Source organism: Oncorhynchus gorbuscha, linkage group LG08 (genome assembly GCF_021184085.1).
Source record: "Oncorhynchus gorbuscha isolate QuinsamMale2020 ecotype Even-year linkage group LG08, OgorEven_v1.0, whole genome shotgun sequence".
NCBI lineage: Eukaryota > Metazoa > Chordata > Actinopteri > Salmoniformes > Salmonidae > Oncorhynchus > Oncorhynchus gorbuscha.
In genome coordinates this window covers 70,392,067-70,406,632 of record NC_060180.1, presented here as the reverse complement: position 1 = coordinate 70,406,632, position 14,566 = coordinate 70,392,067, and the positions used below count along the sequence as shown (strand labels likewise).

The 14,566-nt window shown below is 42.4% G+C and overlaps 1 protein-coding gene across 1 annotated transcript in view; it reads left to right on the top strand.

The window, feature by feature from the left end:
• The window catches only part of LOC124042141 (probable G-protein coupled receptor 158), a 118,602-nt gene that overhangs the window by 69,681 nt on the left and 34,355 nt on the right, over positions 1–14,566 (top strand). Inside the window, exon 6 of the mRNA XM_046360515.1 lies at positions 10,938–11,047. Coding sequence (XP_046216471.1) covers positions 10,938–11,047 — 110 coding nt within the window. The remainder of the gene's footprint in view (positions 1–10,937; positions 11,048–14,566) is intronic.

Below are 14,566 nucleotides of genomic sequence, written 5' to 3'. Positions count from 1 at the left end.
TGGTAACAACATTACATGGTAATAACGTTATATATTAACAACATTACATGGTAACAACGTTACATGGTAATAACGTTATATATTAACAACATTACATGGTAACAACATTACATGGTAATAACGTTATATATTAACAACATTACATGGTAACAACATTACATGGTAATAACGTTATATATTAACAATATTACATGGTAACAACATTACATGGTAATAACGTTATATATTAACAACATTACATGGTAACAACGTTACATAGTAACACCATTACATGGCAATAACGTTATATATTAACAACATTACATGGTAATAACGTTATATATTAACAACATTACATGGTAATAACGTTATATATTAACAACATTACATGGTAACAACGTTACATAGTAACACCGTTACATGGTAACAACATTACATGGTAATAACGTTATATATTAACAACATTACATGGTAACAACATTACATAGTAACACCGTTACATGGTAACAACATTACATAGTAACACCGTTACATGGTAACAACATTACATAGTAACACCGTTACATGGTAACAACATTACATAGTAACACCGTTACATGGTAACAACATTACATAGTAACACCGTTACATGGTAACAACATTACATGGTAATAACGTTATATATTAACAACATTACATGGTAACAACATTACATAGTAACACCGTTACATGGTAACAACATTACATGGTAATAACGTTATATATTAACAACATTACATGGTAACAACATTACATAGTAACACCATTACATGGTAACAACATTACATGGTAATAACGTTATATATTAACAACATTACATGGCAATAACGTTATATATTAACAACATTACATGGTAATAACGTTATATATTAACAACATTACATGGTAACAACATTACATGGTAATAACGTTATATATTAACAACATTACATGGTAACAACATTACATAGTAACACCATTACATGGCAATAACGTTATATATTAACAACATTACATGGTAATAACGTTATATATTAACAACATTACATGGTAACAACGTTACTTAGTAACACCGTTACATGGTAACAACATTACATGGTAATAACGTTATATATTAAAAACATTACATGGTAACAACGTTACATAGTAACACCGTTACATGGTAACAACATTACATGGCCAGTTCTTTTAGACCAGGGTTCCAACACTTTTTTAAACCAGGGGTGGCCTACTCTTTTAGACCAGGGGTGGCCTACTCTTTTAAACCAGGGGCTGCCTACTCTTTTAAACCAGGGGTGGCCTACTCTTTTAGACCAGGGGTGGCCAGTTCTTTAGACCAGGGGTGGCCTACTCTTTTAAACCAGGGGTGGCCTACTCTTTCAGACCAGGGGGTGGCCAGCTCTTTAGACCATGGGTGGCCTACTCTTTTAAACCAGGGATGGCCTACTCTTTTAGACCAGGGGTCCAACACTCTTTTAGACCAGGGGTGGCCAGCTCTTTTCGACTTGGGGTGGCCTACTCTTTTTGACTTGGGGTGGCCTACTCTTTTTGACTTGGGGTGGCCTACTCTTTTAGACCAGGGGTGGCCTGCTATTTTAGACCAAGGGTGGACTACTCTTTTAGACCTGGGGTGGCCAGTTATTTTAGACCAGGTGTTGCCTACTCTTTTAGACCAGGGGTGCCTACTCTTTTCGACCAGGGGTGGCCTATTCTTTTAGACCAGGGGTGGCCTATTCTTTTAGACCAGGGGTGGCCTACTCTTTTAGACCAGGGGTGGCCTGCTCTTTTAGACCAGGGGTGGCCAGCTCTTTTAGACCATGGGTGGCCTACTCTTTTGATCCAGGGGTTGCCAACTCTTTTAGACCAGGGGTGGCCTACTCTTTTGATCCAGGGGTGGCCAGCTCTTTTAGACCAGGGGTGGCCAGCTCTTTTAGACCAGGTGTGGCCTATTCTTTTAGACCAGGGGTGGCCTACTCTTTTAGACCAGGGGTGACCTATTCTTTTAGACCAGGGGTGGCCTACTCTTTTAGACCAGTGGTGGCCTACTCTTTTAGACCAGGGGTGGCCTACTCTTTTAGACCAGGGGTGGCCAGCTCATTAAGACCAGTGGTGGCCTACTCTTTTAGACCATGGGTGGCCTACTCTTTTGATCCAGGGGTGGCCTACTCTTTTAGACCAGGGGTGGCCAGCTCATTAAGACCAGTGGTGGCCTACTCTTTTAGACCAGGGGTGGCCTATTCTTTTAGACCAGGGGTGGCCAGCTCTTTTAGACCAGGGGTGGCCAGCTCCAGTTCTCAATGTTTCTGAAAAACATCACAAAGATAACGGCTCTGTCTTGGCTATTCCTGCACTGAAGTGGAGTGACTGTCCCCCCTAAAATATCCCATTCCCCTTTTCACCTCGTCTGCCAAAGGTCCCAGGAACTTCTCACTCCAATGTCCTCATTGCACCCTGGGTATCTCTGTCTCTCTCTCTGTATTGCTCTATCTATATTCAATTTAATTCAAAGGGCTTTATTGGCATGGGAAAAGTGTGTTTACATTGCCAAAGCAAGTGAAATAGATAAGAAAAAGTTAAATAAACAATATAAAATAGACAGTAAACATTACACTCACAGAAGTTCCAAAAGAATAAAGACATTTCAAATATCATATTATAGTGTATATATACAGTGTTGTAACGATGTGCAAATAGTTAAAGTACAAAAGGGAAAATAAATAAACATAAATATTGGTTGTATTTACAATGGTGTTTGTTCTTCACTGGTTCCCCTTTTCTTGTGGCAACAGGTCACAACTATTGCTACTGTGATGTCACACTGTGGTATTTCACCCAGTAGATATGGGAGTTTATCAAAATTGATTTGTTTTCAAATTCTTTGTGGGTCTGTGTAATTCATTTTGTGAGCTGTGTGCACATAGCCTTCTCTTGAGAGCCAGATCTGCCTACTGCGGCATTTCTTAATAGTAAGGTTATGCTTACTGAGTCTGTACATAGTCAAAGCTTTCATTACTGTTGGGTCAGTCACAGTGGTCAGGTATTCTGCCACTGTTCAGGGCTAAATAGCATTCTAGTTTTCTCAGTTTCTTTGTTAATTCTTTCCAATGTGTCAAGTAATTATATTTTTGTTTTCTCATGATTTGGTTGGGTCTAATTGTATTGCTGTTCTGGGGTTGCTTAGGGGACTCTTTTCTGGGTTCATTTCTCTGTAGGTGATGGCTTTGTTATGGAATGTTTGGGGATCGCTTCCTTTTAGGTGGTTGTAGAATTTGTGGAAATTAACGTCTCTTTTCTGGATTTTGAAAATGAGCAGGTATCGGCCTAATTCTGCTCTGCATGCATTATTGGTGTTTTACGTTGTACACAGGATATTTTTGCGTGCAGAGTCTCAATTTGGTGTTTGTCCCGTTTTGTGAATTCTTGGTTGGTGAGGTGACCCCAGACCTCACAACCATAAAGGGCAATGGGTTCTATAACTGATTCAAGTAATTTTAGCCAGATCCTAATTTGTATGCCTTTTGTTGGCATAGAAGGCCCTCCTTGTCCCTCAGATTGTTCACAGCTATGTGGAAGTTACCTGTGGCGCTGATGTTTAGTCCGAGGTGTGTATAGTTTTTTGTGTGCTCTTCCATTCGGTGTCTAGATGGAATTTGTATTTTGTGGTCTTGGCAACTGGACCTTTTTTGGAACACCATTGTTTTTGTCTTAATGAGACTTACTGTCAGGGCCCAGGTCTGGCAGAATCTGTGCAGAAGATCTAGGTGCTGCTGTAGGCCCTACTTGGTTGGGGACAGAAGCACCAGATCATAAGCAAACAGTAGACATTTGATTCTAGTAGGGTGAGGCAGGGTGCCGCAGACTGTTCTAGTGCCTGACAATTTGTTGATATACAGTGCCTTTGGAAAGTATTCAGACCCCTTGACTTTTTCTATATTTTCTGTTTTTGTCACGCCTTGGTCATTGTATTTTGTGTTTTTGTTATATGTTTGGGTAGGCCAGGGTGTGACATGGGTTTATATGTTGTGTTTCGTATTGGGGTTTGTATTATTTGGGATCGCGGCTGAATAGGGGTGTTGTATAGGCTTGGCTGCCTGAGGCGATTCTCAATTAGAGTCAGGTGCTTATCGTTGTCTCTGATTGGGAACCGTATTTAGGCAGCCTGAGTTTCTCTTTGTATTTTGTGGGTGTTTGTTCCTGTCTTTGTGTAGTATTCACCAGAAAGGCTGTAATTAGTTTCACGTTCCGTTCTGTTGTTTTAGTATTTAGTTTTCAGTTATTTCATGTACCGCTATTCTTTCATTAAAGTCATGAGTAACCTACACGCTGCATTTCGGTCCGACTCTTTCTTCAACAGACAAACGCGTTACAGTTTTATGTTATATCCTTTTTCTAAAATGTATTAAATACAAAAAAAGAAGGTTTTGTCTGTAGAGCTCCGAGACAGGATTGTGTCGAGGCACAGATCTGGGGAAGGGTACCAACAAATCTCTGCAGCATTGAAGGTCCCCAAGAACACAGTGGCCTCCATCGTTCTTAAATGGCAGAAGTTTGGAACCACCAAGACTCTTCCTAGAGCTGGCTGCTCGGCCAAACTGAGCAATCGGGAAAGAAGGACCTTGGTCAGGGATGTTACCAAGAAACTGATGGTCACTCTGACAGAGCTCTAGAGCTCCTCTATGGAGATGGGAGAATTTTCCAGAAGGACAACCACCTCAGTAGCACTCCACCAATCAGGCATTTATGGTAGAGTGGCCAGACAGAAGCCACTCCTCAGTAAAAAGCACATGACAGCCTGCTTGGAGTTTGCCAAAATGCACTTTCGACTCTCAGACCATGAGAAACAAGATTCTCTGATCTGATGAAACCAAGATTGAACTCTTTGGCCTGAATGCCAAGCGTCACATCTGGAGGAAACCTGGTACCATCCCTACAGTGAAGCATGGTGGTGGCAGCATCATGCTGTGGGGGTGTTTTTCAGCGGCAGGTTCGAGGCAAAGATGAACAGAGCAAAGTACAGAGAGATCCTTGATGAAAACCTGCTCCAGAGCGCACAGGACGTCAGACTGGGGGCGAAGGCTCACCTCCCAACAGGACAACGACCTAAGCACACAGCCAAGACAACGCAGGAGTGGTTTCGGGACAAGTCTCTGAATGTCCTTGAGTGGCCCAGCCAGAGCCCGGACTGGAACCCGATCGAACATCTCAGGAGAGACCTGAAAATAGCTGTGCATCAACGCTCCACATCCAACCTGACAGCTTGAGAGGATCTGCAGACAAGAATGGGAGAAACTCCACAGATACAGGTGTGCCATGCTTGTAGTGTCATACCCAAGAAGACTCGAGGCTGTAATTGCTGCCAAAGGCGCTTCAAGAAAATACTGAGTAAAGGGTCTGACTACTTATGTAAATTCAATTTTGTTAATTTGATTAATTAGCAAACATTTCTAAAAACCTGTTTATGGGGAGAGCAGATTGATGATGGGGGAAAAAACTATTTAATCATTTTTAGAATAAGGCTGTAGCGTAACAAAATGTGTAAATAGTCGAAGGGTTTGAATACTTTCCCAAAGCACTGTAGATGTATGTTGAAGAGTTTGGGGCTGTATCCCTTTCTCGCCCTGTGGAAAGAAATCTGTGTTTTTGGCCAATTTTAACTGCACACTTGTTGTTTGTGTACATGGATTTCATAATTTGGTATGTTTTTCCCCCAACACCGCTTTCCATCAATTTGTATAGCAGACCTTTTTTTGAAAACAACAAAGCATCTGTAAACTTAGCCTTTGTTTTGGTTTGTTTGTTTGTTTGTCAATTAGGGTGTGCAGGGTGAATACACGGTCTGTCATACGGTAATTCGGTAAAAAGCCCCATTGACATTTGCTCAGTACATTGTTTTCACTGAGCAAATGTACGAGTCTTCTGTTAATGATAATGCAGAGGATTTTCCCAAGGTTGCTGTTGACACATATCCAACGGTAGTTATTGGGTTCAAATTTGTCTCCACTTTTGTGGATTGTGGTGATCAGTCCTTGGTTACAAATATTGGGGAGATGCCAGAGCCGAGGATGATATCTCTCTCTCGCTTTCTTTCTTTCTATCTTTCTTTCTATCTATCTTTCTTTCTTTCTCTCTCTCTCTCTCTCTCTCTCTCTCTCTCTCTCTCTCTCTCTCTCTCTCTCTCTCTCTCTCTTTCTCTCTTCCTCCTCTTCCCCCTCCCTCTCTGTTTCTCTTTTTCTCTCTTTCTCTTTCTCCTCCCCCTCTCTCTTTCTCTTTCTCTCTATTTCTTTTTTATCTTCTTCCCCCTCTCTCTCTCTTTCTTTCTCTCACTCTCCCTCCCTCTTTCTTTCTCTTTCTCTCACTCCCCCCCATCTCTCTCTCTCTCTCTCTCTCTCTCTCTCTCTCTCTCTCTCTCTCTCTCTCTCTCTCTCTCTCTCTCTCTCTCTGCTCTCTCTCTCTCTCTCTCTTCCACAGTGATGTACCCTCCTCTTGCTGCTGCTGTTACTCCCACCTCAGCTTGGTGCAGCTGCTCCACTGTGGCGCTCAATGCATTTTTAAAGAGTCCATCAAGTTCTAGCGCAACTTGTTTTAAAAATAAATCTGCTGATTAATTTATTGGGCGGAGTTGGGGGTATATGGAAGGGGAAAGAAGAGGGATCCACCTTAGCTGGGTGATGCTGGAAACAAACATGTAGCCCTCCTTCCGTTCGCTCCTTTCAGGATCCCCCCTTCCGTTCCCTCCTTTCAGGATCCCCCTTCCGTTCCCTCCTTTCAGGATCCCCCTTCCGTTCCCTCCTTTCAGGATCCCCCTTCCGTTCGCTCCTTTCAGGATCCCCCTTCCGTTCGCTCCTTTCAGGATCCCCCTTCCGTTCCCTCCTTTCAGGATCCCCCTTCCGTTCCGTTCGCGCTCCTTTCAGGATCCCCCTTCCGTTCGCTCCTTTCAGGATCCCCCTTCCGTTTGCTCCTTTCAGGATCCCCCTTCCGTTCGCTCCTTTCAGGATCCCCCTTCCGTTCGCTCCTTTCAGGATCCCCCTTCCGTTCCCTCCTTTCAGGATCCCCCTTCCGTTTGCTCCTTTCAGGATCCCCCTTCCGTTCGCTCCTTTCAGGATCCCCCTTCCGTTCCCTCCTTTCAGGATCCCCCTTCCGTTCCCTCCTTTCAGGATCCCCCTTCCGTTCGCTCCTTTCAGGATCCCCCTTCCGTTCGCTCCTTTCAGGATCCCCCTTCCGTTCGCTCCTTTCAGGATCCCCCTTCCGTTCGCTCCTTTCAGGATCCCCCTTCCGTTCGCTCCTTTCAGGATCCCCCTTCCGTTCGCTCCTTTCAGGATCCCCCTTCCGTTCGCTCCTTTCAGGATCTCCCCCTTCCTAGTTTTAACTCTTGTTTGGGACAGGATAGCCTGTCCCCTGTGGGATGTGCTGTGCTCCTTTGGACAGGGGATACAACTAAGACCCCTCAGTACAGTGAGAGGGCGTCCTTTCAGGATCCCATGCCAGTTAGTCTCCACTAAGTGCGTGGTACACTTAGGACACTTCCCAAATGTTTTGATCCTCGGTCAAAATCAAAGCCTTCACCTCTCTATTCCCCAGATACTACATGTATGTTACTTTGAAGGACACCAAAATGGCAGTATGATACACAGGAGTTAGACTCATAGCTTTTTCCTGTCAAGTCCACAGTCCATGACATCTATAGTCATGATGCGGGAACCTTGTTTTTCATGGGAGGAAAACCGACAGTCCATTCTGAAAATATATGCATGGTATTACATGCAAATACATATTGGACAATTAGGGTATACTTACCATACTTACTTACTTCTTGGTTCCTGGAGGAAAATCAACAAACTAAATGTATCCAAAGCTGCCAGTCTTGGGCTGATTTCTTTGCTTCTGGCCATGAGCCATGACATGTGGCTGCAGTTAGGTCATACTAGTAGTAACTGTGGATCTTTCATACACTGCATATTTAAATCCCTAGACTGTGGGTGTACCTATTCGGCTATCACACCTGACTCTGCGAGATGAGAAACGTGTGACTCAAAGCTTTGCACATATTTCCTATTAACCCGTGTTTGATATAACACACTTTGGGTAGAGGATTAAGAATGCAGGCAACTTCTGTTGTTGCATCTATGAAAAGCCTGTGCTGCTTATGAATGGCCTATGTATGGCTTATGAATGGCCTAGGTATGGCTTATGAATGGCCTAGGTATGGCTTATGAATGGCCTAGGTATGGCTTATGAATGGCCTAGGTATGGCTTATGAATGGCCTATGTATGGCCTATGAATGGCCTAGGTATGGCTTATGAATGGCCTAGGTATGGCTTATGAATGGCCTAGATATGGCCTATGAATGGCCTAGGTATGGCTTATTAATGTGATATGCAGGTACCCTTCAAGTTAAGTTTTACCAAGCTTTTCCAATCTCCCCTCATTAAAAAAACTGTCTCTCTCATATCATCATGAAAGTGTGCCCATGTACTGCTTATGAATGTGGTATGTATGGGGTACTAATGGGTTATGAAGTCCTTACGCAGGTACCCTTCAGCGAAAGTATCGCCAACATTTTCTCCCAGTGAATTCTGCAGCTTAATGAGTCCTCCTCTCATATCGTGGAAGTGTGATATGTGTTTCAAGCATTGCTTGGCACTGAGCCATTGTTTCATCCCATCCGGGGAGTGACATTTCCCCTGTTTGCGAGTTTAAGCGGGCTGGTTGACGATCAGCGACAGATGTTCTGTCGTCTCGCCGCATGGGATAGGTGTCTGTCGCTCTGCTTAATTATAGAGGATACTTGCCATCTCTCAAACTGCCACAGTGCACCACGGGACTTGGAAGTGGATAAATTGCAAAGGTATACCATAGAGCAGGGTTCCCCAACTGGCGGTCAGCGTGATGAATTTGGCCCTCGGGTGGTTTTATTTGCCCCCCCCCCCTCCCCAAGTTTTGGAAAGGCCATCACATTTGATTTCAGGGATAGGTTGTGAGTATCGTAGAATAGTCCAAATCCTGTTTTGTTTTGTTTGTTTTGTTATTATGCTGAAAGCAAAGCAGTTTAGTCTGTGGAGCTGGGACAACAGCTCAACTTGAGGATTCTCAAAAATGTAGACTAGCCCTGGCATGGTTGACATACTAGTTGAATGGTTGACATACTAGTTGAATGGTTAACAAACTAGTTGCATGGTTGACATACTAGGTGCATGGTTGACATACTAGTTGCATGGTTGACATACTAGGTGCATGGTTGACATACTAGTTGCATGGTTGACATACTAGTTGAATGGTTGACATACTAGTTGAATGGTTAACAAACTAGTTGTATGGTTGACATACTAGTTGCATGGTTCATACTAGTTGCATGGTTGACATACTAGTTGAATGGTTAACAAACTAGTTGCATGGTTGACATACTAGTTGCATGGTTGACATACTAGTTGCATGGTTGACATACTAGTTGCATGGTTGACATACTAGTTGAATGGTTGACATACTAGTTGCATGGTTGACATACTAGTTACATGGTTGACAAACTAGTTGCATGGTTGACAAACTAGTTGCATGGTTGACATACCAGTTACATGGTCAACATCCTAGTTACATGGTCGACATACTAGTTGCATGGTTGACATACTAGTTACATGGTTGACATACTAGTTACATGGTTGACAAACTAGTTGCATGGTTGACATACTAGTTACATGGTCAACATCCTAGTTACATGGTCGACATACTAGTTGCATGGTTGACATACCAGTTCTCCGTCTTGAGGGTTAAACCCAAACAGTTCAAATTGTCACAATACATTGCATATTCAGTATGGGGTTTATAAAACAAATCTATTTTAATCATGTGAGATATTTGTGATATTTGTGATTCTGCAGCTGCTGGAATATATAATGAAATAAGTCTGTAAACATACAGAAGCTGAAAGCAAATACATTTTTCCCTTGGTTCAGTTCACCATGCATGACCTGGTGCCTCCATCCAACTATTAACAAAAGCTAAAGTTTTGTCAGCAAGGCAGAAAGAGAAATGAGGGCGCCCGATGCCTCAGTGATGTTTAGTTCTATCTGCCTAGGGAGAGACGACAGTTGAAAATTAGCTGTCTGGCACAAAATCTGGCACCTTCACAAAAAACTTGATTAATGTGCATTTTCCCTGTCACATAAACCTACGGTTATAATGTAGTGGCCTAGGGTGGTCCAGCCTCTGGATCACATTTACTCTGCACCACTGTGAACATGGGTTTGAATCTAACCCACTGCTCTAGTGTTTACATTTTAGACATTTAGCACTCTTTTATCCAGTAGTGAGGGAATACATTTTAAAACTTACTTTTCTACTGTTCCCCCGTGGGAATCAAACCCACAACCCTTCCCTGCAACTGCCATGCTCTACCAACTGAGCTACACGGGACTAAACTCTCTCCTGTTTCTCTACCCTGTCTAATAAACAGCTCCTGTTTCTCTACCCTGTCTAATAAACAGCTCATATTTCTCTACCCTGTCTAATAAACAGCTCCTGTTTCTCTACCCTGTCTAATAAACAGCTCCTGTTTCTCTACCCTGTCTAATAAACAGCTCCTGTTTCTCTACCCTGTCTAATAAACAGCTCCTGTTTCTCTACCCTGTCTAATAAACAGCTCCTGTTTCTCTACCCTGTCTAATAAACAGCTCCTGTTTCTCTACCCTGTCTAATAAACAGCTCCTGTTTCTCTACCTTGTCTAATAAACAGCTCCTATTTCTCTACCTTGTCTAATAAACAGCTCCTATTTCTCTACCTTGTCTAATAAACAGCTCCTATTTCTCTACCTTGTCTAATAAACAGCTCCTGTTTCTCTACCCTGTCTAATAAACAGCTCCTGTTTCTCTACCCTGTCTAATAAACAGGAACATTACTAAAGAATTAGGACTAAAAAAAGGGAGGTAGAGTATATTGAGAGTAATGTGGATCTCCCCTTCTGTTTAGGTGTTGATACTGTACTTCAGACCCAGCGTGTTGCGCTGTATCCTCCTGAGATGGGTGCGTCTCCTGGGCTTTGCCACGGCCTACGGAACAGTGATCCTGAAGCTTTACAGGTTTGCTACAGGTCTACTTTCTAGTACAGGTCTTTCACATGGGGTGTATTCATTAGTACATGCCGTATGCAAAATGTTTTGCAACTGCATATTCGGGTAGGTTCTTCTCTGTTTCGGCCTGTTTTGTTCCTAGCAAATATACCCAAGCTATATAATGCAGAAATCAATCCCATAATATGGTACTGGTACTCCCTGTATATGGCTCCACATTGTTCTGGTACTCCATGTATATACAGTACCAGTCAAAAGTTTTGATTTTCTACATTTTAGAATAATAGTGAAGATGTCAAAACTATGAAATAACACATATGGAATCATGTAGTATCCAAAAAAAAGTGGTGTTTGGTAGGCCATCATTGTAAGTAAAAATTTGTTCTTAACTGACTTGTTAAATAAAGTTAAATAAATAGTTAAATAAAGGTTAAATAAACTAATTATAAAAAATAAACAAATCAAAATATCTTTTATATTTGAGATTCTTCAAAGTAGCCACCCTTTGCCTTGATGACACTTTCGCACACTCTTGGCATTCTCTCAACCGTCTTCATGAGGTAGTCACCTGGAATGCTTTTCCAACAATCTTGAAGGAGTTCCCACATATGCTGAGAACTTTTTGGCTGCTTTTCCTTCACTCTAAGATCCAACTCATCCCAAACCATCTCAGTTGGGTTGAGGTCGGGTGATCGTGGAGGCCAGGTCATCTGATGCAGCACTCCATCACTCTCCTTTGTGGTCAAATAGCCCTTACACAGGTTGGAGGTGTGTTTGGGGTCATTGTCCTATTGAAAAACAAATGATAGTCCCAACTAAGCGCAAACCAGATGGGATGGTGTATAGCTGCAGAATGCTGTGGTAGCCATGCTGGTTAAGTGTGCCTTCACAGACAGTGTCACCAGCAAAGCACCCCCACACCTCCTCTTCCATGCTTCACGGTGAGAACCACACATGTGGATATAACAGTTGTTAAAATACATTGTGAATTTCACCAGGTTCATATATTAATATAGAATGTTGATGTGTTATTGATTCCAGTCTACTGTATTGTGCGTCTGCTGTAGAAAGAGGTGACGATTCGCAGAACATATTTGTGCTCTGCAAATGTTTTGTATTTTTGGGGGGGGGGGTGCAGAGAGTGAATTCGGATTCATTAAAACAACCTGATTTCCGAGGTCTCAATCAACCACACACAACGCAGAGCTACAGCGGTGCAGTACAGCACTGGTTACTTGGAGATCATCCGTTCACCTACTGTGCATCTCACCAAGATACAGAGGTTGGAACCAACAATTTCACATTTGGACTATCATCAGACCAAAGGCCAGATGTCCACTGGTCTAATGTCCATTGGTTGTGTTTCTCGGCCTAAGCAAGTCTTTTCTTATTATTGGTGTCCTTTAGTAGTGGTTTCTTTGCAGAAATTAGACTATGAAGGCCTGATTCACCCAGTCTCATCTGAACAGTTAATGTTGAGATGTGTCTGTTACTTGATCTCTGTCAAGCGTTTATTTGGGCTACAATCTGAGGTGCAGTTAACTCTATTGAACTTACCCTCTGCAGCAGAGGTAACTCTGGGTCTTCCTTTCCTGTGGCGGTCCTCATGAGAGCCAGTTTCATCATAGCGCTTGATGGTTTTTGTGACTGCACTGTCATTTCTCTTTGCATATTTGAGCTGTTCTTGCCATAATATGGACTTGGTCTTTTACCAAATAGGGCTATCTTCTTTATACCACCCCTACCTTGTCACAACACAACTGATTGGCTCAAACACATTAAGAAGGAAAGAAATTCCACAAATGAACTTTTAACAAGGCACACCTGTTAATTTTAATGCATTCCACGTGACTACCTCATGAAGCTGGTTGAGAGAATGCCAAGTGTGCTAAGCTGTCATCAAGGCAAAGGGTGGTTACTTTGAAGAATCTCAAATATCAAATATATTTTGATTTGTTTAACACTTTTTTGGTTACTACATGATTCCATATGTGTTATTCCATAGTTTTGATGTCTTCACTATTATTCTACAATGTAGAAAATAGTACAAATAAAGAAAGACCCTTGAATGAGTAGGTGTGTCCAAACTTTGGACTGGTACTGCTCCACATTGATCTGGTACTGGTACTTCCTGTATATAGCTCCACATTGATCTGGTACTGGTACTTCCTGTATATAGCTCCACATTGATCTGGTACTGGTACTTCCTGTATATAGCTCCACATTGATCTGGTACTGGTACTTCCTGTATATAGCTCCACATTGATCTGGTACTTCCTGTATATAGCTCCACATTAATCTGGTACTTCCTGTATATAGCTCCACATTGATCTGGTACTGGTACTTCCTGTATATCGCTCCACATTGATCTGATACTGGTACTTCCTGTATAAAGCTCCACAGTGATCTGGTACTGGTACTTCCTGTATATAGCTCCACAATGATCTGGTACTGGTACTTCCTGTATATAGCTCCACATTTATCTGGTACGGGTACTTCCTGTATATCGCTCCACATTGATCTGGTACTGGTACTTCCTGTATATAGCTCCACATTGATCTGATACTGGTACTTCCTGTATAAAGCTCCACAGTGATCTGGTACTGGTACTTCCTGTATATAGCTCCACAATGATCTGGTACTGGTACTTCCTGTATATAGCTCCACATTTATCTGGTACGGGTACTTCCTGTATATCGCTCCACATTGATCTGGTACTGGTACTTCCTGTATATAGCTCCACATTGATCTGGTACTGATACTCCCTGTATATAGCTCCACATTGATCTGGTGCTGGTACTCCCTATCTATAGCTCCACATTGATCTGGTACTCCCTGTATATAGCTCCACATTGATCTGGTACTCCCTGTATATAGCTCCACATTGATCTGGTACTCCCTGTATATAGCTCCACATTGATCTGGTACTCCCTGTATATAGCTCCACATTGATCTGGTACTCCCTGTATATAGCTCCACATTGATCTGGTACTCCCTGTATATAGCTCCACATTGATCTGGTACTCCCTGTATATAGCTCCACATTGATCTGGTACTCCCTGTATATAGCTCCACATTGATCTGGTACTTCCTGTATATAGCTCCACATTGATCTGGTACTCCCTGTATATAGCTCCACATTGATCTAGTACTCCCTGTATATAGCTCCACATTGATCTGGTACTCCCTGTATATAGCTCCACATTGATCTAGTACTCCCTGTATATACCTCCACATTGATCTTGTACTGGTACTCCCTGTATATAGCTCCACGTTGATCTGGTACTCCCTGTATATACCTCCACATTGATCTTGTACTGGTACTCCCTGTATATAGCTCCACGTTGATCTGGTACTCCCTGTATATAGCTCCAACTATACTGTAGTTCCATTCTTATGTATTTAATTGTATTACTCTTGTGTTAGTGTTTCATTTTTATTGATGGGAAGGGCTCGTATAAAACAATAATTTCACGGTAAAGACTACACCAGTTGTATTCGGGGCATGTGACAAATAAAATGTGATTT